The sequence below is a fragment of the Chelonia mydas genome, chromosome 4 (assembly GCF_015237465.2).
Source record: "Chelonia mydas isolate rCheMyd1 chromosome 4, rCheMyd1.pri.v2, whole genome shotgun sequence".
Lineage (NCBI taxonomy): Eukaryota > Metazoa > Chordata > Testudines > Cheloniidae > Chelonia > Chelonia mydas.
In genome coordinates this window covers 139,272,972-139,300,048 of record NC_057852.1, presented here as the reverse complement: position 1 = coordinate 139,300,048, position 27,077 = coordinate 139,272,972, and the positions used below count along the sequence as shown (strand labels likewise).

General features: G+C 54.0%; 2 protein-coding genes across 2 annotated transcripts in view; both read left to right on the top strand.

The window, feature by feature from the left end:
• VAX2 (ventral anterior homeobox 2) overlaps positions 1-13,174 on the top strand; it is a 58,492-nt gene extending 45,318 nt beyond the window's left edge. Inside the window, exon 3 of the mRNA XM_037896445.2 lies at positions 3,935-13,174. Within this exon, the coding sequence (XP_037752373.1) occupies positions 3,935-4,417 (483 nt within the window). The 3' untranslated portion in view covers positions 4,418-13,174. The remainder of the gene's footprint in view (positions 1-3,934) is intronic.
• A 2,368-nt stretch (positions 13,175-15,542) lies between these two features.
• Positions 15,543-27,077, top strand: part of ATP6V1B1 (ATPase H+ transporting V1 subunit B1) — a 78,784-nt gene continuing 67,249 nt past the window's right edge. Inside the window, exon 1 of the mRNA XM_007064010.3 lies at positions 15,543-15,683. Within this exon, the coding sequence (XP_007064072.2) occupies positions 15,575-15,683 (109 nt within the window). The 5' untranslated portion in view covers positions 15,543-15,574. The remainder of the gene's footprint in view (positions 15,684-27,077) is intronic.

The window sequence follows — 27,077 nt, the reverse complement described above, 5'->3', positions numbered from 1 at the left end:
CACACAACAATGGGCAGAAGGAGGGATGATCTACACTGCAGCGGGGAGCGTGCCTCCCAATCTGGGGAGACAGACAAGCCCTAGCTCCGCCCCAACTCTCGCGCTAAAACATTGCGGCACGGGCAGTGGCATGGACTAGCCACCTGACCATGGACCCGGGGGATCAGGCAGGCTTGGACTCGGACAGCCAGCCTTGTGCTGACACTAGCCCCAGGCCAGCTAGCACGGGTCTGTCCACCTGGGCTGGGAAGCTCGCCCGCGGCTGCAGGGTAGACACACCCAGTGTGCTACTGGAAGGTTATCCAGGATAAGAACACATGGAAGGCTGTTGCTTTGTTACTGAAGGGTTAGCTCAGCCAAGCCCTTTTGTTACTGTGGGGTTATGTGAGCCATGCTGGCCCTACCAGAGAAAAGAGCACGGAAACTTTGTATTTATACACTGAAATGTACAAGACCTTTTTAAAGAGTGACATTTGGTGCAAGCTTGAGCACCCCAGCTTCTGGTTGCATCCCTTTCCGTCCTGTTGTCTACAGGGCTTTTTCCCCTCTTTGGTAGAGGGGACATCAACCACCATCTAGCCAGTTCAAAGAACAGATAACCAGGCTGGGCAGGGGTGGTGTCCCTAGCCTCTGTTTGCCAGAAGCTGGGAATGGGTGACAGGGGATGGATCACTTGATGATTCCCTGTTCTGTTCATTCCCTGTGGGGCACCTGGCACTGTCCACTGTCGGGAGACAGGATTCTGGGCTAGATGGACCTTTGGTCTGACCCAGTCTGGCCCTTCTTATGTAGATACATGCCTCTGAATCTGCCTCCTAACAGAAGGAAAAGAGATGACTGAGCCAGACACATGGCTTGGAAAGAAACCACCTCCCTTCCACCACATACTCTACTGTGAGCCCCGGCCATGCCCTGCCTCTGGCCTATTAATCAGGGTGGATAAAAACAGGTTGTTTTTTTTTAAAAAAAAAGGACTCTAAGTCCATGTAAGTTAAGTTATATAACTGCTTAAATAAATATAGCGAGATATGGGGTATCCTCCTGGTTTGCAAAAAAGAAGCACCACGTTCAGTGTAAAAGCTCTATTTCATTAAAATCGTCGTGTTTTAATGGTTGCCAACCAATGAATAAACCTGGTTTTAGGAAAATAACTAAAAAGCACAAATGCAAAGCTCAATAGAAACAAAGGTTTCCTGCTTGCTGCTTTAAATCACGGTTAAAATGGGTGATTTAAATCACTTCTTCGATCTAAATCCACTCACCCTGCTATTAATGGGAGCAGCGAATGTAAATCGCCAGGCGCGAGGAATGAGCTGCTTAGATCTTTAATTACCCCCTTGCTTCCTTATCTGTAAATTTGTCCAGCCCCAAGCGGTGCTGGGCTCCCACTGAATTCAACAGGAGTGTATCGGACACTCAGCAACTTGCAGGACTGGGCTCCCTGTGGGTTTCACGCTGGCGAGAGGGGCAGGATTGAGAGCCCTGGGAAATGAAACCCACTAGTTATCCCCAGGAAGGACAGAGTGTGGGGCATGATGCGCCCTCCCCCACAGCCCAACCAAAGTATCTCCTTGCCCCGACTCAGAGGAACCAAGCCTGGGGGGCCAGAAGGGGCTCAGTATCTGGGGCCTATTCAGTTTGTCTCCTGAGCCCCCCGTTTCCACCCCCGTTTATCCCCAGTGCTGCTTAGAAATGGGGAGGGTCCTGCCCAGCCCCGAGAAGGAAATTCTCCAAGAAGCTCTTGCTTTGTGGGCAAGGGCACTCAGGAACCAGGGCCGATCCCAATGAATCGAGGGGAATTTCCCCCTCCCCAGGTTGCCGTGCCCTCTCCACCCCCCTAGCCCCTCGCTGATCCCAGGGATTGTGCCTCTGGTGCCAGAAGGAGACGCTTTTCTCCCAGAGATCTCAGTGCAGCTCCAAACTGGCCATTAGGCGGTCCTAAGGAGGGGCAGCAGGTGGGTGCCCTTGACCCACCTGCTGGCCCTTCAGGTGAGCTTTGGACCTCCACAGTGAGGTTCATGAGGTCCTGTCCCAGCAGTTATAGCCTCTGTCCACAGCCTGGCGCCGTTCAGCCCAGAGGGTATCGTATACAGGATTTGCCTAACAGTGGCCAATGCATGTTGCTTTGATAGAAGTTACAGGCCCCAGCATGCATCAGACTGTGCTATATCATGGGAGAGGGTTTTCCCTCCTGACCCCAGCTGGTCTGGTGCCCAGGAGCATGAGGATCTGGAGCCCCTGTCTTAGCAGGTGTCACTGCAGATGTTATTCCTGCTGTATAAATCTCCCAGCCTTTCTCTAAGCCTGCTAAGCCACTTGCCTCGCTATTATCTTGGGGGAGGGTCCAAGACCGGCTCCTTGCCCGTGGTCCGGCAGCTCAGCGCAGCAGGTCTGTGGTGTCAATGGGTGCGTGTGGGCTGAGGTTATGAGGACGCGAGTCACTGCCAGTCCTGCTGGCGCGATTCCTCAATGACATGGGTGAGTGAGACGCTCACTGCTCTCAGTGCTAGAATTTAAACACCCAGTTGAGGTCTACAGTTTGACTGTCCATCCATCCATCCGTCCGTCCGTCCATCCATCCGTCTGTCCCCACACATACCCCTGCCTCTTCCATCTCATCTATCTCCCTATACAGACCCCTCCCTTATCTGTCTGGCTTTCCATCTCATCTCTCTTCCTGGCATCTCAGTACCCCCCTCTCGCTCTGTCGCGCTTCTCTTTCAGGGGCACAGTCAAGTGGGTCCTTGGCCCTTTGGTATCTAGGCGGGGAGCTCAGAGCAGGCCGAGGCCACAGGTCAGAAGCAGAGCGGCAGGAGGTGCTGGTTATTCTGGGGTGGCTGGGCTGCCTGGTTTGGGAGGGAAAATAGAGACTTGGGATTTCCAAGGGCAAGTGTCATCCAGGGGTTGGAGGAAGAGCCTGTGTTTTTGGTGTATCTGGAGCCCACTGAGCCTTAACTCAGCCCCGCTCCTTATTTCAGTGAGAGGAGGTGATGTGCTGAGAGCTTCCACGTCCCCAGAGTCCAGCCAAGTCCAAACCGGGGATCTGGTTCATAGATTTTAAGGTCAGCAGATGCTGTTATGACCTGCTGAACACAGGCCAGTGAATGCCACACCCAGATTCCTTCCTCAAGCCCATATCTTGTGGTCGAGGTAGAGTGTGTCTTAGAAAGAGACGACAATCTTGATTTGGACAGTCCCTGATGGAGAATCTGCCACGTCCCTTGGCATGGCCTGTGACAGGGCACATGGTCAGCTACAGGGGTCGGTTCCAGATCTGGAAGCAGATCCACCAGAGCTTGGGGCTACACCGAGGTCTGGTTTGGCCCCATCGCTCTCTCTCGCTCTTTCTATCAGGCCATTGCATTGCACTCTGGGTAAATGTGCGGAGTGGTTCATGGGATCCCTCCCCCAGAGAGCTTGGGTCTAAAGGGACGATGGACACAGCCCAATGGGCAGCCCAAACGCAGCCTGGGGAGAGCACATCTGCTGTATCCATTTATCCCTCCATCTGCTACGTCCCTCCCTTGAGCCATGGGCTCCATGTAGCAAGGGCATCTTCTCCCCGGAAGGGACACAGCGTTTGCCAGGGAGGGTCTGTCGCTCCAGATTTCGCTGTCCCCTGGTGGCTGGAGGCACCCCATTGTCGCTCTGGCTCCTGGGAAGGTGACTGGGTGGGTGAATCCATTTGCTCTAGGATGTTTAACACATTGTGGCTGTGTCTTTCTCTCTCTCCTTTCCCATTCCCTCCTTTTCTTTCCCTCCTTCCCTCTCTTCCTTCTGCCTTTCTTGCTTTTTCTTCTTTCCCTGCTTCCCGTTGCGTGCTCTCTCCCCATCCCGCCTCTCCCCCCTTGCCTCCATCACCCTGTTTGGCTCTCTTTTCCGCTTCGGCTGCACTCTGTCCGCCTCCCACCCCCCCCCCCGACCCCCCGCCCAGGTGAAAGTCTGGTTCCAGAACCGGCGCACCAAGCAGAAGAAGGACCAGAGCAGGGACTCTGAGAAACGCTCGTCCTCCACCTCCGAATCCTTCGCCACGTGTAACATCCTCCGGCTCCTGGAACAAGGGAGACTTTTGTCCGTGCCGGCCCCTTCCAACTTGCTCTCTCCGAACTCGAATCCCATCGGGAGCCCTGCCGGGAACGGAGCCAGCCGGGCTCCCTCCGGCACCACCTCGCCCGGGCTGAGCAGGAGTGGAAACAGCCCTCCGGGGACGGGAGCTTTCCGCCTGCAGGTCCCGTCTCTAGCGTCCTCCTCTTCCTCACCCCGGCTCCCTGCCACCGCGCTCTGTTTCAGCGGCCCGCTCCTGGGAAGCCTGCACGAGCTACCCAGCGGCTACGGGCTGGGGACCTCTGCCTTTGAGCCTTACACGCGGCCGGAGAGGAGAGACAGTCCGATCCCCAGCAAGAAGCCGAGCCTTTAACTAAAACCCAGGGTCAAAATCGTCCCCCGCGCCGTGTCTCCCGCCTGGGGCTGGTCTTTTGCCCGTGGGCTCTCAAAGGCCGGTGAACAAATGCCCAGGTGACTTGCGTGTGACTGTGTGTCCCATATACACCCTGCCTGACGTGCCCAACTCACTGGGGTTCCCCGGGGAGATGCAGGGGAATGCACAGCTGGTGGGCCCCGCCCCATCCCAGATTGCTCGGGGGTCAAATGCGCCCCGCTTCAGGGTGCCAGCCAGGTAGTATTTATCCACAGATGCTCTGTCTCTTGCCATCAGGGCCAGGGTGGGGAGTGAGGGTCGGGGGAAGCTTTGCTGGCACCATGTGTTTTATTCTGCCTTTGTTTGCCAATGATCCTCGCACCCGAGCAAAGCGCCACAGAGTGAGACCGCGCGGTCGCTGTCTGATCTGTTTGATTGCAGGCTCCAGAAATCACCCAGTACCCTGGATGTGGAGCCAGACCTGGATGGAGGCCAAGTGGGACAGGAAGCGCCTGGCAGCTAAAGCCAATCCCGGATTTTATAATGGGGGGTTGTGATGTTACAATATTCAGGGGCGGGGTGTGACTTGGGAAGAGCAGATCCCCGCTCCTGCGTGTTGATTAGAGAGGCAGTGTGATCTCGTGGTTAGAGCAGAGACACGGGAGTCAGGGCTCCTGGGTGCTATTCCTGGATCTGCCTCTGGGCAAGTCCCCATTCTGTGCCTCAGTTTCCCCATCTGTAAAGAACTTTGTGCTCCTTTGTTTAGGTGGCTTGGGGGAGTTTGGGGAGCCCCTAGCAGGAGGGGGAGGCTCAGAATCTAGTCTCTTTGATCTTGCCTTAATCTGTCCCTGTTGCACATGGGGTCAGCACTACCCTCCCTTGGTTTGTTAATCCCATCAAGGTAGCGGGGGTGTGGTTGAAAGAGGAAGCAGGCACCTCAGGCATAATGAGGACTGTACATACAGGCTGGCGTTGGTGCTTTCAGTCCCCCTCTCCCCCCCACACAAGCACTTTTGGCACAGAGAAGAGTGGGACTCAGAGAGCCCCTTGCCCGGATCCCAGCCCCTCTCACCTTTCTCCGGCGCCGCGCACACGCCGGGCCTGGGGGCCTCTGGCAGCTCTTCTGCAGCGGTGCAAAGACAGGTTCCAGAGCAGCAGCTTTAAGGATGGACCTGACCGAAATCATTGCGTCCCCCCCAGCCCCAAAAGGGGTGTCTGGTGTTTGGAGCAGCGGCCGTGGGCTTTTGACAGGGTATATACCGCACTGACAGCTTGCCCAGATGGGAAATTAATGGGGAGCCCTACAGACTGTACGCAGCTGCTTAACAAACGATCTATGGACAGTCACCGATTTATGTATCACACCAACACCCCAATGTCCATGCCCACTTGCCAAGCAGGATAATAAACACGGCTCCCAGGACGGCTGCCAGCCTGGACAATGTGGCTGCTAGAAAACACGGCTATGCAGGGATGTTAACTAACGTGACTCACGTTTTTATGGCTTTTCTACTAGGGACATGGGAAAAGAGCCCAAGACCCAAACATTTCCATGTCAACCAACAGTGACAGCATGCGGGTGAGTCATTAAGGCCCAGACCGTCAAAGGTATTTTGGTGCCAATGGGAGTTAGGCACCTAAATACCTTGGAATATCTGGACCTAAGCCTTTAGCAAGACCTTTTCTGACCCTTAAGATCACTCAGATGGTGTCAGAAGATTGAGGCTGGTCCTTGCCTTAGTGAGATGCCACCTGTGGAAAGGTGTCCGAGGAGCAGCCGTGTTAGTCTGTATCCGCAAAAGGAAAAGGAGAACGTGTGGCACCTTAGTCTCTAAGTCTCTAAGGTGCCACAAGTCCTCCTGTTCTTTTCACCTGTGGAAAGTTTGTCAGTTCCAAACAACCCGAGTTCAAAGCAACTTGGGAATTTTCCTCCCTCTACCCATGAACATTTTTGACCCAGATGAAAACGTTCCAGGTTTTGGCTGACAATGGTTTTGGGTGCAGAAAGCTAGCCTTTTTAGTTATGGGGGGGGGGGGGGGGTCAACGAAACGCTCAAACCATTGAAAATGGGCATTTCCCATGGGACTCCCTGCAGGGACAGAAAGCCAGGTTCCTCCGCAGCAAGGCTTGGGTTGAACAGGGTCGAGCGTTTCTCGTTCAACATCGTTTCAGGCCCGACATTGACCCCATGTGCCCCTGGCCATTTCAGTCTCCTGTTCTCGTTTTGGAAACCTGTGAAAGAGGGAGGCAAACAACAGGCGCAACTGACTAAGTGCCTGGAGAGGGACAGCCTGAAAACGACTGTACAGAAATTGGTATCAAATGCACGAAGCAACCAAACTGAAAAGCAAAACTCGGACTCTTTTCCCTGTCTCACCCCTCTCAGTTCTAGCTTGCGTGGGGTTACTGTGACGACTGAGTAAAGGGTTTTCAGAGAGAAGAGAAATTGGTGGAAAAGTACCCCGGTAACTGGAAGTTACAGGTGGGATCAAGAGATAAAATTGGGATCCAGATCCAGCTTTTGAACCCTCTCAAATTCAGACCCAGGTTTTGGTTCAGCCCTCAATTGAGCGGGCATGGGGCGCAGGCCTTTACGAAAGGGTTTCAAAAGCCCCCTGAGGCTTATTGGAATGTGGCACTTTGGTTCTGGCCCATTTCTGAGCACAGGTGCCACAAGTTCTCCTGTTCTTTCTGCAGACTCAGAAGCGTTTCTCCTGACTCCCCGGCAGTGGTAGTTCAGATCAGACAAAACGCAGATTCAAACCACCCTTGATCTGGTTCTGTGAGGCCCAGTGAACCCTGGGCAGAGCCAAAGCCACCCTGTTTCCCTCCTCCCATTTCTAATTTAACCCCCCACCATGGCCTTGCTCCCACCTTGTCTCCTTGCCGAGGCAACTGGTGCAATAAGCGACTTCTACCGCTTTGCCACAGGCACCCAGGGGTGTGTGATGTCCTGCTGATGGGCATGACTGATTGGAGTCGAGGCTGGCCAGGACTCCTGTCCGTCTGTCCAGCCGTGTCCTGGGAATAGGGAAATAGATACATAAACAGGCAGAAAGCAGGTGAATCCGGGATGTGTGGGCTGTGTAGGAGGGAAGAATGGCTGTGAGAGCACAAGTGCATTATTAGCAATGGGCCCAATCCTGCAGTCCTGACTTGGGCCAAACTTCCATCGACACCAGTGGGAGCTGGGCTGGGCTGCTGAGCACCTGCCTAGCACTTGCAGCTTCCTGCAGCATCAATGGGGTTGTGGGCGCTCAGCATCAGTACCTCTCAGAATTGGGCACAGACGGAGGGCCTGATCCTGGCATCCACACGTCTGCTCCTGCAAGCAGCCTTTTGGATGTCAACAGGCTTCCTCATGCAAGTCGACTTGGAAGGGCTTCAGGATTTCCTCCTGCCCTCTTGGCTCCCTTGCAAACCTAGGTCCTGATCCATTCAAGCGGCTGAAGTCCCACCGGCTCTAAAAGAGATTTGGGGGCTTGTGGTGGCTAATCAGCTGAACACGAATTCCCAGTGGGGCCAAAAGAGCTAATGGGGTCCTGGGGTGTATAACCAGAGGAATCTCGAGTGGGAGCAGAGAGGTGATTTTACCTCTTTATCTGGCACTGGTGTGACTGTGGCTGGGATTCTGGGCCCAGTTCTGGTGCCCACAATTCAAGAAGGATGTGGATAAATTGGAGAGGGTTCAGAGAAGAGCCATGAGAATGATGAAAGGATTAGAAAACTGCCTTGTTGCGACAGACTCAAGGAGCTCAGTCTATTTAGCTTAACCAAGAGAAGGCTCAGGGGTGACTTGATGACCATCTTTTAGTACCTACGTGGGGAACAAATATTTAATAATGGGCTCTTCAGTCCAGCAGAGGAAGATCTCACAGGATCCAGTGGCCAGGAGTTGAAGCTAGACAAATTCAGATTGGAATAAGGTGTAAATTTTGTAATGGAGGGGAATTAACCATTGGAACAATTTGCCAAGGGCCATGGTGGATTCTCCAGCACTGACAAGTTTTAAATCAAGGTGGGATGTTTTCCTAACGGCTCGGCTCTAGGGATTATTTCGGGGCAGGTCTCCAGCCTGGGCTATGCAGGAGGTCAGACTAGATGGTCCCATGGTCCCATCTGGCCTTGGCATCTGTGGCTTTGATGGCAGGGTTGGGCCCCATCGGCCTTCAACTGGCCATTGACAAGTCACAGATGCCACCCCCACCATTGTAAACTAGGGCCCGATCCTGACAATTTTACCCACCCTGAGCTCCCCCATTGAGACCAATGGCTTCCATGAGGCCAGGCTTTGGCCGGTGGCGTATTGTGCTTGGATTGCTGTCTGCTGCTCGGCATGGCATTTGGCCTGGCCTGGCCTTGCTATCTCTAAGGGGTCCCCCCGCCTCATCCCTCTCTCCCACGTCCCACCACCTCTCAGGCTCAGAGCTCAGCAGGAAGTTGCTGAGTGTCCCGGCGAAGGCTCTTTTGCCATGAGGTTGCAGATGGGTTTGGGGCCAGGAGGGTCCCCCGGCTGCCTCCAGCCAGCAAACCTGGCTTTGCGGAGGGCTGAAGCACAGAAGATTCTTGGGAAGGAGCACGGCTTTGCACCCCTTCGAAATCTGCCATCCTCAGCAGCGTTGTTTGGTCAGCACCTCACAGGATCAGGGCCGTAGGCGGGGCCTGCATTTGCGCTGCCAGCAGCACAGGGGCTGAGGCCAGAGCCTGCTAATCCAGCCCATTCTCGGGTATCTGGCAAGCGAAATCAACCAGCCGCTCCGCCTTTGTCAAAGTCAAGGCCCCCGGAGCCGATGGCTGGCGGGGCTGACACAGTTCAGGCACGTCAGTTTCACAGCCAGCGGGACGCAAGGGCATGGTGTGGCCAGCGGGCAAGCCACCTTTGGTGGCTCTCCCCTGTGTGATCGGGCAGCCATTGCGCAGCTGGGTGAACTCCAGAGGTGTGACTCGAACCCGTGACCTTTAGGAGCATAGTCGAGCGCCTCCTTTGTCCCACTCCCGCATTAAAGGCCCGGCTTTGGGAAGCAGGAATGGATCGAGCCAGATCTGTTGCTATTTTGGCCTGGTCGGACCCAGCCACCCCCCTTCCACAGCACCCAAACCCAGCACTCCTGCTAGTCCTCAGGGTGCCCCTGCATTGGGGTGATGAGGAGGGAGCAGAGTTATACATCCCACTGCGTAGCCCGCTGGGCGGAGCCCATGCCACTTTATCTCATGACACCCAGGTCGACTCGCTCACCCAGACGGAGCCTTGTGCAATATATGCCGAGTCGTGGGAGCCGATGGGGGTGTGTGGCAGGGGTGTGCAAAGATTAACCCTTAGAGGGACGGATGATACCCACACGCCTGCATTCTACCCAGGGAATCCTTAGCAAGGTGCCAGTTGACCTCACCCGCCTGGCACCCTGCCCAGTGCCCACTGAGATCCCAGCTGCAAATGCCTTGTTGGTTTCGGGGAAGTGACGCCACTGTCACCATGGACAGGATCTGCCCTGGATGTTTGGGGGTGGGTGGCTTTCCCCTGCGATCCCGTCAGTGATTGTGCATGGAGGGCTGCTGCCCGCTGGGTGGGAGAGAGAGGTCATGGCGGGGCGGGGCGGTGACACAGGTTGCAATGGGGGCTGAGGTGATATCCTCAGTACCAAGATTGATGACACCCTGTGGCAATTGGGATGGGAGGAGCCCCTTGAGCTACACACTAACATGGGCTCTGTCTGATTTGATCCCCTTGTCCCTTCCCAGCTATCCTGTTCCCTCTCTCCATCACCTCTTTTTATCTTCATTTGCTCCCCCTTCCTCATCCCCTCCCCACCCTCTATCTGCATCCCCCTTCCCCTGCTCCACTCTCTGTGTTTAGCAGAATGGGGCCCCGGCACTTTCAGGGTTTGTTACAGTGTTTGGGCTGGGACAGCGAGGGCACTTCTGAGTTACCGCACAGCAGCTGCCACGGGCCCAGCATGGGGTGGGGGGCGTGGGTGGGTAGCAAACTTGCCATTTCATAGTATTGTGCCGTGTCCACTGTGCCAGAAATGCTGCCCCTCAGGAATCAGGTGGGGAATAAGCACTGGAGAGTGGAGACACCTTCCTGTGTCACTTAGTGGGTGAACCTAGGCTAGACTCTAGGTTGTAACTGTAAAGCTACAGGTTTAAATCCCCCACGTGGTGGAAAGGTAATTTCTCATCCTGGGGCGTAAAAATCAAAACCCGAAGGGCTTCCTGGAGAGGTAATCAATGCAGCACTGGTCGAAATACCTTTTGCAAAACTGGCTTTCCCACCAAAGGGCCTGTTTTCATGGAAAATTTTCGCATGGGTCCTGGTTTTCCTGCAACAAAAGTGCAGTAAAAAATTTTGGCTTTTCAACAACAGAACAGTTTTACCAGAAACCAATTATTTCAATCCACGCTCCCTCAGCTTTTGGTTCCATTTTTTTTGTCAAAACCCAGAAATGGTTCATAGAAAATATTTACAACTCAGTTACTTGGCTGGCCGCAACTGATTGGCGTTTTCCCCACCTGCTCTAGGTAAAAGCAAAGCCCTGTACAGTTCATGCCAAGGGTTCTGTGGTGCTTTTGGTATAAGGAATCTCTGGCCTAAATTCTTTCCTACCCATGCCCGTTAACTGCTGTTTGTAAACCCCTATAGGGTCATTAGTGGGGTCAACCATTCGTCTTTCAAACCCCAGGCCCCAGTTCAGGAAGGGTACTTATGCACATGCTTAAAGTTAAGCATGTGATTTAGTGCTTTGCTGAATCAGGCACTAAAAGCACAGATCTCTACTGCTTTAACTCCGTGACCAGCTCCACCGCTGCTCCCAGGAGTAACTTGTTTTCCTCTATATGGACCAGTCTCTTACCCTTAGCCGGTGTGTTAAACTCCTCCCCCTATTTTGAAGGGAAATATTTAAAATAAATGTTTTTATAAAGAAGGTTTCACTCATTTTTTAAAAAAATCAATATCTATGAAATAATATTTATCGTGCATGTCACTGTCTGAGCACTTTGCAAATATTAGCGAATTGGCACTTTTGGGAGGTAGCAAAGTATCACTATCACTTTTTCACATATGGGGAAACAGAGGCACAGTGAGGGGCCTGTGAGTTGCCCAAAGTCATAGACATTATTGGCAGAGCCCAGAATAAGGAGCTTCTCTGTCCCAGCCCCAGAACCTCAAAGGTGCACCTAACGCCCTTTGAGGATTTGGGCCCCGGTCCTTTGCTTAGACCACATTTCTCTATTCTTATCAGGGTTTGTTACTATTGCTGGTTTACAGTTCCCCAAATCTGACTTTTCACTGGACTTTTTGGTTGACTTGCAGCAACAAAAAATCACAGCAGCATTTGCACCCTTTGCCTCCTATGTTTTTCTACAAGCTCTGGTGCTGGGGCCAGGTTTGCAAAGCTCAGCATTTTTCATTACGTTTTTGGTTGACATATGGTGTTTCGACAGGAAAAAACGAGACACGCCCCCCAAAACACTTTTTTGCAATTTTTTTTTCTTTTTCATTTTCCCTCCAGCTCTGTTTGCAATCTGTTTGTCTGGAAAACCAACACCTAGAATCGGGGCCTTATGCTAGCAAACGGTTTCCTTTTAATGTTCAAGTGCATTTCATGGTTTATTCCTGGCGAGGAGTATTTCCGACCTTTTGAATTTTGACACAGCCGCGTGTGGCAAAATTTGTGCACGGATCCTGTAATTAAAATACGAAGAATTTCATATTTGCCTGGAGGCCCCAAACTTGGCAGAAATAGAATCCTCGTGCTTTAGGGCCAGGATCCTCTCACAGAGGGGCATTGGAAAGCAGAACCTTCTCTTTTGGGCAGATTATCCCATATCTGCCTGCTGCAGGTTTCATACACATTTCTCTGGTGCTGGCCCCTGTCTGAGACAAGATCCCGGACTGGACAGTCGTCTCCAATACAGCAGGCCCTTTGTTCCAAACCCTGAATAAGGGCCTGGGAAATATTCATGAGGACGTTTGACAACTTTGCAAGGTTTCTCGTGTCTTGTTCTAATTTGGGGGAAATGGTCCGATCTGGTGACCAACACATTGCACTTTGAGAGCTGTTTTTTGTCCTTGTAAATTTCGAGGAAGAAAGGGCCAACTTTCACCCCAAACAGGGGCCGGTTTTCTTGCAAGAGAGCCTCCAAACTTTTGAAATTCCAAAATGTGACAAAATTAGGCTTTGTGAGCATTTGAAATGTCACAAGTTCGGATGTAAAAAAACCAAACGAACCAACCCCCCAAAACCCTACCAACAAATCATCCATACTTTGGAGACGATTTTGCAGAAAGTAATATACTGGGGGAGGAAAGCCACTAACGGACCTGGAACAAAATGGCAAATATTTTTCCTAAAACTCTTGGCTGGAGGGAGAGGATAATTTCTATTTTTACCGGGCTCATATCCTGACCCTCAGCTGGCACTGCTGCTTATTCCTTGCTGCACACAGAGATCCTTCCAAAGTCGCTAGCATCCCCTCCAGAAATGTTCAGACGTCTGCTTTAACAAGTCAAAGAATCACCATCAAATCTGAAATCTGCAACCCCAACCATTCAGGAAATAACCCTGTAACCCTACCGCCCTCTCTCTCTGTCTCTCACACACACACAAAGTTCTAACAGTCTCGAACACCAGAGATAAATCCTGGAAATTTATCGTAACTTGTACAATTTGAAAAAGAAAAAAATAAGTACTGTATGTAAAACTTTAATGAACAACGTGGTTTCTGATGGTTAATAAAAGTGATGTCATGATGCCCCCCTGCCTTTTCCTCCTTGCTTTCCAAGTGTGCAGAACAAGCGATTGCTGTGAACCAGTCCCACAGTTTGAACGTCAGAACGCCAGCAACATTGCCCACTTTGACTTTTTTTAAGGGGAAAAAATGGAAACAATGTCCCCAATGTCCCCTCCCCCTCCCTATAAACCAGCTCAGCGAAATATCAACTTTTGACGATTAAAATCTGATAAATGCTGTCAACCCGCCACACGGGAGCAACCCAGTGCTCATGTGCAACCCCGCACTAACAAACCAATGCGTGCAGCTGGCGTTTGCGAGTGAGCGGACAATAGCCAACCCAGGTGGGCAGATGAGATGTGGGGCCAGAGTAGGGGGTGTGTATAAGAGACGGCGTCTTTAAGGCCCTGTTGTGGCAGAGAGAACGTCCTAGGGAAATAAAATGCATAACACGCGTCCCCTCACATCCACACAGTGACACACACGCAGACACACGCGGGGTCTCTCACAACGCTTTCCTCCAGCCGTAGAAATTAAAGCTGGAGAAGGTGCTGCTGTCTCTCCACCTGCCCCAGCCCAAAAGCTGCGCCAGGACGATGTGATGGATCACTCGCTAATTGCCCTGGTCTGTTCATTCCCTCCGGGGCACCTGGCCCTGGCCACTGTCGGAAGACAGGAGACTGGGCTAGATGGGCCTTTGCTCTGACCCAGTCTGGCCCTTCTTATGTTCTCGTCAATCCTCTCTCCAGTCCAGTTCGGTCTCATACCCGCCCTGCCCTCAGGGCAGCCCAAGCACTGGGACTGCACTGGGACCTGGCACAGGGCACATGCCCATTGTATCCGCCCCACTGTGCCCGCCAGGGGCAGGGAATCACTGAGCCCTAAGTGACTGGACCAAGGCCACAGAGGGAGGCAGTGGCAGAATGGGTTATTCCTGGCTCGCAGGCCGGTGCTCAGATTGCTGGGCCGTGCTGAAAGCTCCACAAAGACTGACCATGCTGCCATCCACACACAGTTTTACACACACACACACACACACACAATCACCTTCCCGCCCACACTGTTACACAATCTTTCACTTATGTGTACACACACACACAACCATCTTCCCACCCACACTGTTACACAATCTTCCCCTACACACACACACAAAACCACTTATACAAGCACACACAATTATACACCCTTCTCCCTGCATGCACACAAATTACAAAACCTCTTACACACACACATCTGCACACTTGTCTTCTCCTCCAAACACACACAATTTCACAACTCTCACTCCACCCACACACAAAAACTTCCTACTCCTCCAGGACACAGACACACAACCCCACACTACACACAACCAATACCTACTCACTGACCATAGCTACACAATCGCCTGCCACACACAACCACCACCTACTCCCCTGCCACACAGCTACACACACCCGACACACAAGAAACCACCACCTACTCCCCTGACACACAGCTACACAACCCTCTGCCACACACAAACAACACCTACTCCCTGGCAAAAAGCTACACAACCCCCCTGCCATACACAACCACCATATACTCCCCCAGCACACAGCTACACAACCCTCTGCGACACACAAATCACCTACTCCATCAACACTCAGCTACACAACCCACTGCCACACACACAACCACCACCTACTCCCCAGACACAGATACACAACCCCCTGCTACACACACAACCACCTACTCCCCTGACACACAGCTGCACAACTCCCTGCCACACAGAACCACCACCTGCTCCCCAAAACACAGCTATACAACCCCCTGCTGCACACACAACCACCTACTCCCCTGATACACAGCTACACAACCCCCTGCCACACACACAACCACCTTCTCCCCGAAACACAGCTATACAACCCCCGCCACATAGAACCACCACCTACTCCCCAGACACACAACTACACAACCCCTGCCACACACACAACCACCTACTCCCCCGGTACACAGCTATACAACCCCCTGCCACACACACAACCACCTACTCCCCTGAGACACATCTACACAACCCCCTGCCACACACAATCACCACCTGCTCCCCTGGCACACAGGTACACAACCCCCTGCCACACACACAACCACCAACTCCCCGACACACAGAGCTCAGTGCAGAGCCCTGAGCTGCGGCCTCACTCAGCCACCCCCAGGTGGGAGCTCTCAGGTGACCTTCACCTGCACACGGGGTCTGGGGCTCCCAGCCAGGTGTTGAGACTGCCCCAGTTTACAGTCAACAGGGGCCTGTGTGGGCAGGTCTAACCCACGCCAGGGCCAGCGGGGCAGAGCGAAGCAGCCGGGAAAGGGCAGATCTGACCGGTGTGGGCCCGGGAGGGACGAGCAGGAGAGCGTAACCCTCTGCTATAAAAACCCCCAGCTCCCTCCCGCCCCAGCTGTGCCCAGCGATGACTGCCAAGGTAGAGGTGAGGCTCGGCGGGCACCCAGCAGCGCTGGCAGGGGCCCAGGAGCATGCCCACGCCGTCACCAGGAATTATGTCACCAACCCCAGGCTGAGTGAGTACCATCGGGGGGGGCCGTGCCGGGAGGGGGCTGGCGAGAACGCTCCCCCTCCCGCAGCAGTTCTCACCCCCCACCCCCATAATGTTAGCCCCGCTAGCACCCACCCAGGGGCTGTGTATGGGGGGGGGTAGCAAGGAGGGGGGAAAGCTATGGGGACTTGAGCTCTTTGCATTGAGGCCCCCCCAAGGCCTGTGTGGTTTCAACCTTGACTGTGAAGCCAGAGCTGTCCCTGGCTATCCGGCTGGTTGTCTAGTGTTTAGAGCAGGCAGCTGGGTGCGGGAGCTGGACGCCTGGGTTCTTCCCCCTGCGCTATGGCCCTGGGCAAGTCACGTCCCTGCTCTGTGCCTCAGTTTCCCCACCTGTCCTTTCTGAATGGCTGGAACACCTCAGGTGAAGTGCCAAGCCCGGTACACGTTTCTGGGAAGTCACAGAGGGATCCTTCCGCAAACCCTGGCAACTGAGGGCATCTGTATTGCAAGCTCAGGGGGCCACCCTTCCCCCCTGGGGTGTACATGGGGCCTGTTGGATTGGAGTCCTTAATTCCCTCTAGGACAGGGACCCTTTTAGTCTCTGTCTTCTGCCTCCTCCTTGTGTTAGCTGCACCCTCAGCCCAGAATGGCTGAGAGGAAGTGACCCTGCAATGGTGCCAGGGCACCGTTTCCCTGTGGCTATGGGGCCGAGTCACCTACCCCTTGGCTTCATATAACCCCTGGCGTTCACACTGAGGCTCGGTATCTGGGAGGCTGTTTCACACTGAAGTAAAAGAGTGACATTTACCCCAAAGAGAAGGGCACGGGGCCAGGTTCTGTTCTCAGCGAGGCCAGCATAAATGTGGAGTGACTCCAGCAAAGCCGATGGAGTGACTCCAGATCTACACCAGTGTACGTGAGAACAGAATCAGGCCCAGAAAGTGGATTGCTCAGTGAGAAACTTTAGATGGCAAAGGAGTCTCTCTCCTCCCAAATTGTGTATAGAAGTCACTTGGCAAAGTACTCAGCAGTCTCCACCATTGCCCCCCCTCCTGAGGTGTTGTGGGTGGGTGAGAGAGAGAGAGAGAGACCAGGTTCTGTTTGTGTATTTAGTTGTGTGTGTGTGTGAGAGAGAGAGAGAGAGAGAAAGAGAGACCAGGTTCTGTTTGTGTATTTAGTTGTGTGTGTGTGTGTGTGTGTGTGTGTGTGAGAGAGAGAGAGAGAGAGAGAGAGAGAGAGAGAAAGAGAGATCAGGTTCTGTTTGTGTATTTAGTTGTGTGTGTGTGTGTGTGTTTACTTGCCTGTCTTCCTCTCTGCCTCTGGACACATGCAGACTGCAGGTCTGGGTGTGCGTGGCTGTCTCTGTGTGCAGACCTGCGTCTCTGTGTCCCACCCACCCAGTCAGGGCCTCAGGTCCCCTGCCCTGCAATTGCTCCCGGCTAACCTTGCCCAAGGAGAACTCCCGGAAGAGGTCCCAGCAGCTCCGGGCTCCCTGACGTCAGCCCAGCGTGACAGCTCCTCAGAGTAATACTCAGCCCTGGAACGGGCACTGTGACACCAAATGTCCACAGCTCCCAGGTCACGGCTTCTTCCTGAACAGAAGCAACAGATGAGCTGAAGTTTTTAAACAAAACCAGTCTCTCCCCAACCACTCAGACAGCAGCCCCTGCTGCTTGCCTGCATCCCATGGACTGGCTTGTGTGTATGCAGCACCGCCACCCTCCACTGGATGGAATCAGAACTGCTCAAGCGTGTGTCATGGGCCCTGCACTGCACACAGCTACCGGAGATGCTCCACAGGCGTGGCTTTTGGAACAGAAGGATCTGAGTTGTGTGCTCTGCTGCTGTGAAATGCCGAGTGGTGAGGGATGCAGGGGTACTGGTCACCTGGGAAGGAATCTGCAGGGACCTGGCTAGCGTGAGGGTGGGCTACAGAGCCTTTTCCCCTCTAAGGCACCTGTTTCAACTCAGCCCATCAGTCCAGACAGGTGATGGCTCCTGAGTGGATTTTGAGCACTGAGTCTGGAGGGGAGGGAGGCTCTGTCCGGGTGTGCCCCTTGCACTAACGGCCCCTTGTTGGCAATCTGTGAAGAAAGGGCCTCTGGAGACAGACCGGCCTGCTCATCCCTAGAGCTGCTCCCTCCCTGCCAGAGCAGCGTCGGGGAGCCTTCAATTCCTCAGTCCCAGTCCGGAGCCTCAGTTACTTGGCCACCTGTGGCATGAGCCGGGGGCAAAGCCTTTATCCACCCAGCCCCAGGGTTGTGGGCACAGAGCAGAGGGGCCGAATCTGCCCCAGTAATTCAGTGCAGGGGCCAAAACCGGTGGGTGCATGTTTCTCAGGCCCGAGTGTGCTCGCGAAAAGACCAGCTGGGCCTGATTCTCTTTGCACTTCCACCAGCTCTGTGCTCGGGTGAGTCCATTGTTACTCCTGATTTACACCAGTGGAAGTGAGAGGAGACACAGGCTCTCTTTGCCTACGGCTAAACAGCGGGTGTGCACTGTGATAGCAGCTTTCCAGGCAGGCACATATTGGCTCATCGGTACCTTGGGCCCCCTGTCCCCCGCTCAGTCTGTCCTTCGCCAGCTGCTGTCTCTTGTCTTAGACTGTAAGCGCCTCAGGGCCCGGACTGTCTGTGTTTGTACAGTGCTGAGCCCAGGGGGCCTGGGGTGTGACTGAGGCCCTAGGTGCAATAGCAATAATGAATACCTGGAAGCTAGCTGGCTAGCCATCGCACACTAATCAGCGTGGTAGCTGGTGCTCTGGAGCGCTCCGTGCCTCAGTTTCTCCCGCTGGACAGTAGGGTTAGGTACTAATCAGCCCCTGTCTCCGGGACGTGTTGGGTGCTTGTCAGGTGGTATCGGATGCGTGGGGGGAGCCAGGGAGGGGGAAGGATGCTGCGGCTGCCATTCTGTACAGCTGCTCTGAGATCAGGAAGGCCTGAAACACGCTTCCCTTTGCCTGACTGCCCCCCTCGCCCTGTGTGCCACGATCTCCTTGTCCAGTTCAAGGGGAACCAGAACGCCCCGGTCAGGCTCTGCCTCACACGGAGCTGAACTGGTCCCGCGGAGCAGCTGGTGTTTGCTGTCAACAGCGGGGGCCGGGCTCAGCAGGCAGGGCTCCCCTCCTCGCCCAGTCCAGCCAGGAGGGCTTTGCCTTGCCCTGGGCAGCTGCAGGGGGAAGGGAGGCTCAAGGCCAGGAGGCAAAAGGGACGTCAGACCAAGCCCAGAGCCAGTATGCAGCAGAGGGCGAGGGCCAGGCTGTTGCTGATTAACTTCAGGCTCCACAGGGGAGGGGGAAACTGGGCAACTTTTCTTGGGGGAAAATGGCTCCCCTCCTTTTATGTTTGTCATGACAAATTTTGGAGAAAATTCTCATTAAAAAAAAAAACGGGGGGGGGGGGGATTGGAGGGTTAAAAAAAACCCTGATTTTTTTAGCAACTGGTTTAGTCCCCTCCCCTTTTTTTTCTCCCCACCCCTTTTTCCATTTTTCCCCTGAGCAAAGGAGAAGGGAGACCAAACAATGAGGAAAAGTCAAACTTCAGCATTTTTTGTAGAAAAACTAAAACAAGTACAATTTATCATCCAATAAAATCCCAGTCCTTGCCCGACGGGATCCGAGACTCCCGTGCTGTGTCTGCCCCTAGGACCGAGGTATCCTCCATCCCAGGCTTTCACCACCAGCCCCTCCTCCCTTCGGGATGCAACGCGGGCTATATTTAGGCTTAGCAGAATGCGATTTTTATTCTGTTATAATGTCGCTGGGTAATACTGAGGTTCATTTAGAAGCATTTTTCCCCTATTTTGATTGATGTTCATTTTCCCAGATGTGGGAGATGGGGCAGGGGGGTCAGAGTAATTATTTAATGAGAGGAGATGCTGAGATTTTAAAGATTTATAACCGTTAAAACACAAATTGTCAATATCCCATGTCCAAATATACAGAGTAAATATCCTCAAATCGAACTCGAATAAGTTCCCAAGGAGCATTTTCTTCCTTTACCTCGCTACAAATGTCCACGATTATCAGTGGAGACCTTTTTTCACTGGTTTGTGTGCATACGATGAAATTGACGTTTGCATCCCCAAAAAATCAAATCCTTCCACGCCAACCAATATGAGGCCCTGCAGCATTCAGGGCTGCACCCCAGAAGAGATTTTCTGTCCCTGGTCATGCGTGTTCATAGAATCATAGACTATCAGGGTTGGAAGGGACTTCAGGAGGTCATCTGGTCCAACCCCCTGCTCAAAGCAGGACCAATCCCAACTAAATCATCCCAGCCAGGGCTTTGTCAAGCCTGACCTTAAAAACTTCTAAGGAAGGCGATTCCACCACCTCCCTAGGTAACAGAGTAACAGCCGTGTTAGTCTGTATTCGTAAAAAGAAAAGGAGTACTTGTGGCACCTTAGAGACTAACCAGTTTATTTGAGCATGAGCTTTCGTGAGCTGTAGCTCACGAAAGCTCATGCTCAAATAAACTGGTTAGTCTCTAAGGTGCCACAAGTACTCCTTTTCTCCCTAGGTAACGCATTCCAGTGCTTCAGCACGCTCCTAGTGAAAAAGTTTTTCCTAATATCCACCCTAAACCTCCCCCACTGCAACTTGAGACCATTACTCCTTGTCCTGTCCTCTTCTACCACTGAGAACAGTCTAGAACCATCCTCTTTGGAACCCCCTTTCAGGTAGTGGAAAGCAGCTATCAAATCTCCCCTCATTCTTCTTTTCTGCAGGCTAAACAATCCCAGTTCCCTCAGTCGCTCCTCATAAGTCATGTGTTCCAGTCCCCTAATCACTTTTGTTGCCCTCTGCTGGACACTTTCCAATTTTTCCACATCTTTCTTGTAGTGTGGGGCCCAAAACTGGACACAGTACTCCAGATGAGGCCTCACGAGTGCCGAATAGAGGGGAACAATCACGTCCCTTGATCTGCTGGCAATGCCCCTACTTATACAGCCCAAAATGCCCTTAGCCTTCTTGGCAACAAGGGCAGAAGAGTTGGCATGTTGGCCATGCATGCTGCTTGCATAGAGCTTTTTGTTTCCTGGGGCAGGTTATCAGGACTGGGGGGTTCCCACACTCTCCGTCTGGTTGTCCCTAGGGCTGGTTCCCCCCCCAAACAGCTGCCAGTAGGGGAGTGCGAGCCATACAGCATGAAAGAGAGAGAGGCCTCACCACCGTCACTGAGGTTGGTAGGAGGGGCTCGCTGGGTCTTGTGTGCACCTCTGCCGTTTAGTGGCGGCTGAGCGCCCAGGGCTGCAGCACCTGGCTCGCTCCCTAATCACGCCTTAGCTCCCAATCCCAATCTGGATCCAGCGCTCAAGGCTGTTCGGATGCGGGGGTCTGGTTCACTTGCTGGCTTCATTGGGAGCTGTGGCTGAGGGTGGATGGCAGAGGACCTGAGCGAGAGGCGCTGAGTAGCCCAGTGGAATTTCTTGCCCATTTTCAAGCTGAAAAGTTTCCGACCGTTCAGCCAAAGCTTCAGAAAAAGTAATTTTTGGATGCCGCTCCTGGCCGACCGTCTGGACCTCCGGGCTGCTCCCCCGACACTAGTTCAATAGTAAACCAACTTGCCACTGCTGAGTTCTTGTTTGTATCACAGGAGCAGCGACAGGCCCCGACTAGGACCAGGGCCCCACTGGGTTAGGTGCGGCACCTGCACAGAGGCAGCAGTCAGTCCCTGCCCCGAAGAGCTGACGGTCTGAACAGGCAGCAGGGGAGAGGGGAAACTGAGGCCCAGAGAGAGGCGGGGACTTGCCAGCAGGTCAGTGGCACAGCCAGGACTAAAATCCAGGTTTCCCGAGTCCGAGGCTGTAGCCACTGGGGAACACTGCCTCTCGGTTGACTCTTTACAATATGGCTGGTGCCCTGGCCAGCAGCTGCCAGGGGAGCCCCTGCTGCACTGCTGGGAGTCCAGGCTTCCCTGGAGTTAGTGCGTCAGTGACAGCGGGTGCTGAATACAGACCTGAGCCTGCTGATTTACCTCCCCTCTGGGCCGACGGGCTAGGCAGGGGCAGGGCTTTGGCCGAGAGCTCTCCAAGGAAAAGGCAGCAGCTGCTGGAGATGGAATGGGTGAAATGGCATGGATGGCTCCTCCCTCTGAGTCTCTGCCCCCTGCTAGGGGGCACTGTGCTGCTGGAGGGCCTGTCTTTTGGTTGTGATTGAGAAGGCAAACCAAGGTCCTGCCCACGGAGGATCCCCTGGCTCTCCCCCGGGGGCAGGGCTGGGAGCCTCGCTCCCTTGGCCAGATTCTGGAATTACATTCTCCCTCTCTGGATTTCCCTTGTGGCTTCAGCTGAATAGAGGAGTCTCCTTTGCTTCCTAAACTGTTGTGTGCTGTGGCCATGGGGCTGCTGTGGCTCGCCCCAGAAGTGGCTGCATTTCTGGCATCGGTTAAGTTGTTCTATAAGCCATTTGAAAGGCACTTTGGGATCCCTCTGAGCCTCGCTGCACCCATAAGGAGAGGATCTTTTCACTAGACCAGGGACGCAGGACTGACAGGGGCCTCCTGGGCCACCGAGGCCAAGCACTGCCGTCGCGGGCAAGCCCTTGATGTCACCCATTTACTCGTCAAGCTCCATGTTCAATCTGGTTAGTTGGTTGCCCCCCCGGCTTCTGCTTTTGGGAAGCTGGTGCAGACCCTCCCTCCCGCGATGGAGCTAGAGATCACCATAAGACCGTTGCTTTCTCTTCCTCCTCCATTTGGCTCAGCTGAAGGTCTCCCAGCCACTAAAGGCACCTCCAATGAGCTGCCCCCTCCACAACCCGCCCGGCAGTGCCCCGAAAGTTTAGCTCCAGAGAGGCCACTGCAGATGCTCGGCAGGGCCAATCCGCCTGGTACCCGCAGCAGCATGCTTCTAACCTCCGTGACCTCCCGTCTGCCAGGCGTGAAGGCGCACGCTGTTCTTAACAGGGATGTGCTCTGCGGGGTCAAGGGCTTGGAACTGCGTCTGAATGTGTCTTTCCGATTCCAGGCCTGCTCATAAAGGGGCCACTTTCTCACTGCACAGCCGAGGCTGGAGGAGAGGGGGCAGGGAGAGCAGAGACTGAGGGCACTGGGCGAAGGGGGGGGGGTGTCTCAGGGTTCAGGGGGAGTGGGTGTCTTCAGCGGAAATTACCCCGTAACTGTAGCAAAGTTGCCTTGTCCGCTATAGCTCTGGTCCCCCAATGTGAGCTTTGCCATCAGTTCCACGGGGGGGGGGGCTTAGCCAGCCCGTAGGGGACGGGTGGCAAGAGGACCAGCTGGCACTGAACCAGGGGCTTTATTTTCTTGGCACCTCTCAGCTGGCACAGCCATGACTGCAGTATAAACAGTGGTGAGCCGTCAGATGCTGCTCATGTTCCCTGGTCTCTGCAGCCCGGTCAGATATTTGCGCTCTTGACTGAGTGTTTTTCCTCTCTCCCTCCCAAATTTCGCTCCCCCTTTCCACTGGCGCCTGGCTGTGCCCCTGCCTTGGCACTGCTCCGGGCAGCAATGGCCAGCTCTCAGGTCCCTGGGGAGGCAGAAAGAGGACAGCCGCGGTTAGTTACACCAGTTGTGAAATGCAAAGAGCTACATACAACTCTGCCGACTCCAGCTCAGTTTACCCCAGGGAGAGATTCGGCCTGTTAACTGGAACCCAACACAAACCGACCAGGGTGGTTGGACGGGGACCTAGTCTGCCTGGAGGCATCCAGCTCCGGTTCGTGATCAAGGCAGTTTTCCCAAGCTCAGGGAGGTGACTCAGGCCAGCTTGGTACCTGGATAGGAAACCTCCGCCACACGGCGCTAGCAGGTGAGTGGGGTTGTTGATGCTGTAGGTACTATTCTATCAGCTGAAGCACTGCGGCTGGGGGCGCTGTTCTGCTGGAGCTGCTGCCCTTTCCGATAAGCTTGGTACCTCTGAACACCTTTTGCAAGGTGGCGAATGTGATCCCAAAGCCCTGCCCAAATGCTTGGCTAGGGAATGACATTCTGCCAGCCCACATGCTCCTTGCGATTTCAGTTGTCTACGCTTTCCACCCAAAACTGTTGTGCTACCTGTTAAACAGCTGCCACATTCCACCCCAGAGGGGGCTGCATCACAGTGATGGTTTTAGTTTGCAAAGAGCTTTGGGGAGCGAAGGGCATTCTAGAAACAGAAGATATTTTCATTTCTTTGCCTGAGCCCCGAAACAGTCTGTGGTCAATTAAACCAAGAGCGACCAGGAGGAAGAATTGAACACCTGCTCCATACAGGGTCTTGGTGTGTTTGTCCTAACGTTTCACTTGAAACCACATGAAATCCAGCCAAATGACTTGTTACAGGTTGTACCTCAGTCTGGTGACAGATTCAGCAGCTGAACTGTTGTGCTCTGAGCAGCTGTTGGTGGTAGCTCAGAGCTTGTTTATTACAGCCCTTTGCATGGACTGGAAAGCCCAGCAGGGCTGGTGGTAGGACAGCGATTCCCTGTCCGACCCCATTCCTTTCTCTTCAGGCATTGCAACACAAATGCTGCCCAGCAAGAAAGGCAATTGCCGGCTAAAGGCATGCTGGGGCATGGCAGAGAGACAGGGGCAGGGGAAACGTCCCAGATGGACGGCTGAGGGAAAGTGCGTGTAAGTGAAATGACTGATCAGGGAGTTACATGAAGGGGAGAGAACAAGCAAAGCTGGAGTGAGAGGGGAATGGGGGAGAGGGATGAGGAGGTGACTAGGAGGTTGGGGGGGGGGGAAGGCTCTACAGCCCTGGGAGTGGGGTCCCTTCCACCTTATATCTTAAGTTCCTAAAATCTCATGCTTCAGGGCCCAGCTAGTCATCTGCAGGGATCAGGAAGATGTGTTCTCCTCCCCACCCCAGGGTATTCTGGGTTTTGTTTTGATTTGTCTCCTTCCTCCGAACCATCAGGGACGGCCACAGTGAGACACGGGACACAGGACGGGGTGGGCCGTGCTCGGGGATGGCGGCACGTCTCTCAGCTCAGCTTGGCTGGCTCTTGCTCACATGCTCAGCGTCTAGCTGATCACCGTGTGTGCGGTCAGGAAGGAATTTCCCCCCTGCTCAGATTGGCAGGGACCTGGGCCGGGGGGGGGGCGGGTCCCCTTCCTCTGCAGTGTGTGGGTGCGGATCACTTGCCAGGATTATCTGGGTCTAGCTCATGTAACCATTTCTCTGCTATCGCGGCGGCCTCGGGCACTGGGGTGCCTCAGTCCTTCCTACTCCCTGCCTGGGGCACTCCCTCGGCCAGTCTCCTGCAGGCGGTAATACTTCGGACTCATTTCAGTTGCTGGGTTTCGTGTGCGGGTGCCGGGTGGGCCCGTGCTATGCAGGAGGTCTGACTGGGTGCTCTGGTCGCCCCTTCGGGCCTTAAACTCTGACTCTAGCTTGGAGCAGCAGGGAACCGTCATGAGTAAGGGAGTAGGGGGATAGCAGGCCCGGGGGCTGGAGGGCGGAGGGAGAGGGTGTGAGATCAGAGGGAGTGCAGGAGGGGGTGGATAGAAGACCAGAGAGGTTGGGGGTCAGGGGAGCCAGAGGGGATTGGGGGTCAGGAGAGCGGAGGGGGTTGGGGGTCAGATTCAGGTCAGAGAGGCTGGGCTGGGGAGAAGAGCTCACAGTGGGGCTGGGAGCAGTGTTGGATGGTGACACAGAGCCTGCTCCTGCTGCCATTGAAGTCAATGGCACAACCCCCATCGGTGCCAGTCATGCGGATCAAACCCACAGCCGTCCCCTGGGCTGCTGAACGCTCGCTCCCAGACCAGCAGTGTTGCTCCACGCCCTAGCCGGCGAGCCGTGCCAGGCACTCCAGGTGCGTGCAGACGGACCAGCTTGTGCCTTGCAGAGGGATCTCGGCTCTGCTCGGGTAACAGGACAGTGGCATCACAGAACCTGCTGTGGCCTCACTAAGAAGCACGGCCCTTGGCCAGCACGCAGTGCCAGTCTCTTAGCACGCGGCCAGGGAATCAGGGAAGCACAGCCTGCCACCTCTCAGAAACCACGGTGGATATTGCCAGGGAGCCGACGTGCTGCTGGAAATCTCTCACACCACGGCTGCTGCTGGTGACTGTTTACTTGTCAAGTTCAGCCAAGTTTATACCTAAAGACAGTTTCCGATTGCATGTCGGTGGTTGAGCTGAATTAATGCAGGTTTTCCGGGTGAGGCCAGCAGCATCCCTGGATAGCCCGTCAGTCGTTTGGCACGGGTGCGACTGGTGCTGGAATGCTGGGTCCAGTTCTGGTGTCCACAGTTCAAGAAGGATGTGGATGAATTGGAGAGGGGTCAGAGAAGAGGCACGAGAACTCTTTAAGGATCAGAAAACTGCCTGGTTGTGATAGACTCAGGGAGGTCCATCTGTTTAGTTTAGCAAAAAAGAAGTTAAGGGGTGACTTGATCACGGTCTATAAGCATCTACGTGGGGAACAAATATTTGGTAACAGTCTCTTCAATCTAGCAGAGGAAGGTTAAACACGATCCAATGACTGGAAGTTGAAGCTAGACAATTTCAGACTGGAAATAAGGTGGCATTTTCAATGGGGAAAGTAATTAACAACTGGAACAATTCACCAAGGGTCGTGGTGGATTCTCCATCAGTGACAATTTTTGAATCAAGGTTGGCTGGTTTTCTAAAAGCTCGGCTCTAGGGATTACTGGGGGCAGGTCTCTGGCCTGTGCTATGCAGGAGATCAGACTAGACAATCACAATGGTCCCTTCTGGCCGTGGAATCTCTGAATCTCTTTGGGTTCGCAGGGCCTAGTGGACTCTGACCGTTGGACCTGTTGGTTAGCCCCCGGCAATGGTTGGAGCTGGGGGTTACTCCTGGCCTGGGCACTGCTAACCCCGACTCTGCAAATCGGCAGCTGGAGGCTCCACGTGCCGGTGGCAGTTTTTTTCCAAGCTAGAGCAAGCCAAAGGCCAGAAGGTGATAAGTGCTTCTTCCACTCACTCCTGCTAATGGATTGGTGGTGCTTCGAAACAGCTGCTAATACCTCCCGGGGATCTCAGGAGAAACGGCCCCGGCAGAGCAAAAGAGACCGTGCATGTAACGCAGCCAAGAAGTCAGCAGTGGAGGGCTATTGCTTGCGTACAGTATCCCTCCCCTGTCAAGGCAGGCGTTTGGGCATGGGGGAAGCAGCACTACACCTCACTCCTTTCCACAGCTCCCTCTAGCATTCTCCGTTATACTCCGCACTTGCCCGCTGCAGCCTCGGTGCATTAGCATTACGCTTAAACTGAGAATGGGGTGTATTCAGTGGTTCAGAGATGTCTGAAGTGTAGGCCCAGGAGGCCCTAGATCATCTAGTCTGACATCTTGTACAGCACAGGCCTGAGAATTCCCTCCAGTTCCCTCTGCAGTGAGCCCAGGAACTTCTGTTTGGCCAAAGACACCTAGGAGGACCCACTGTGAACATGGGATTGGAACCACACCTAGGCAGAGGAACAGCAAAGGGCTCCCAAACTTTTCCCT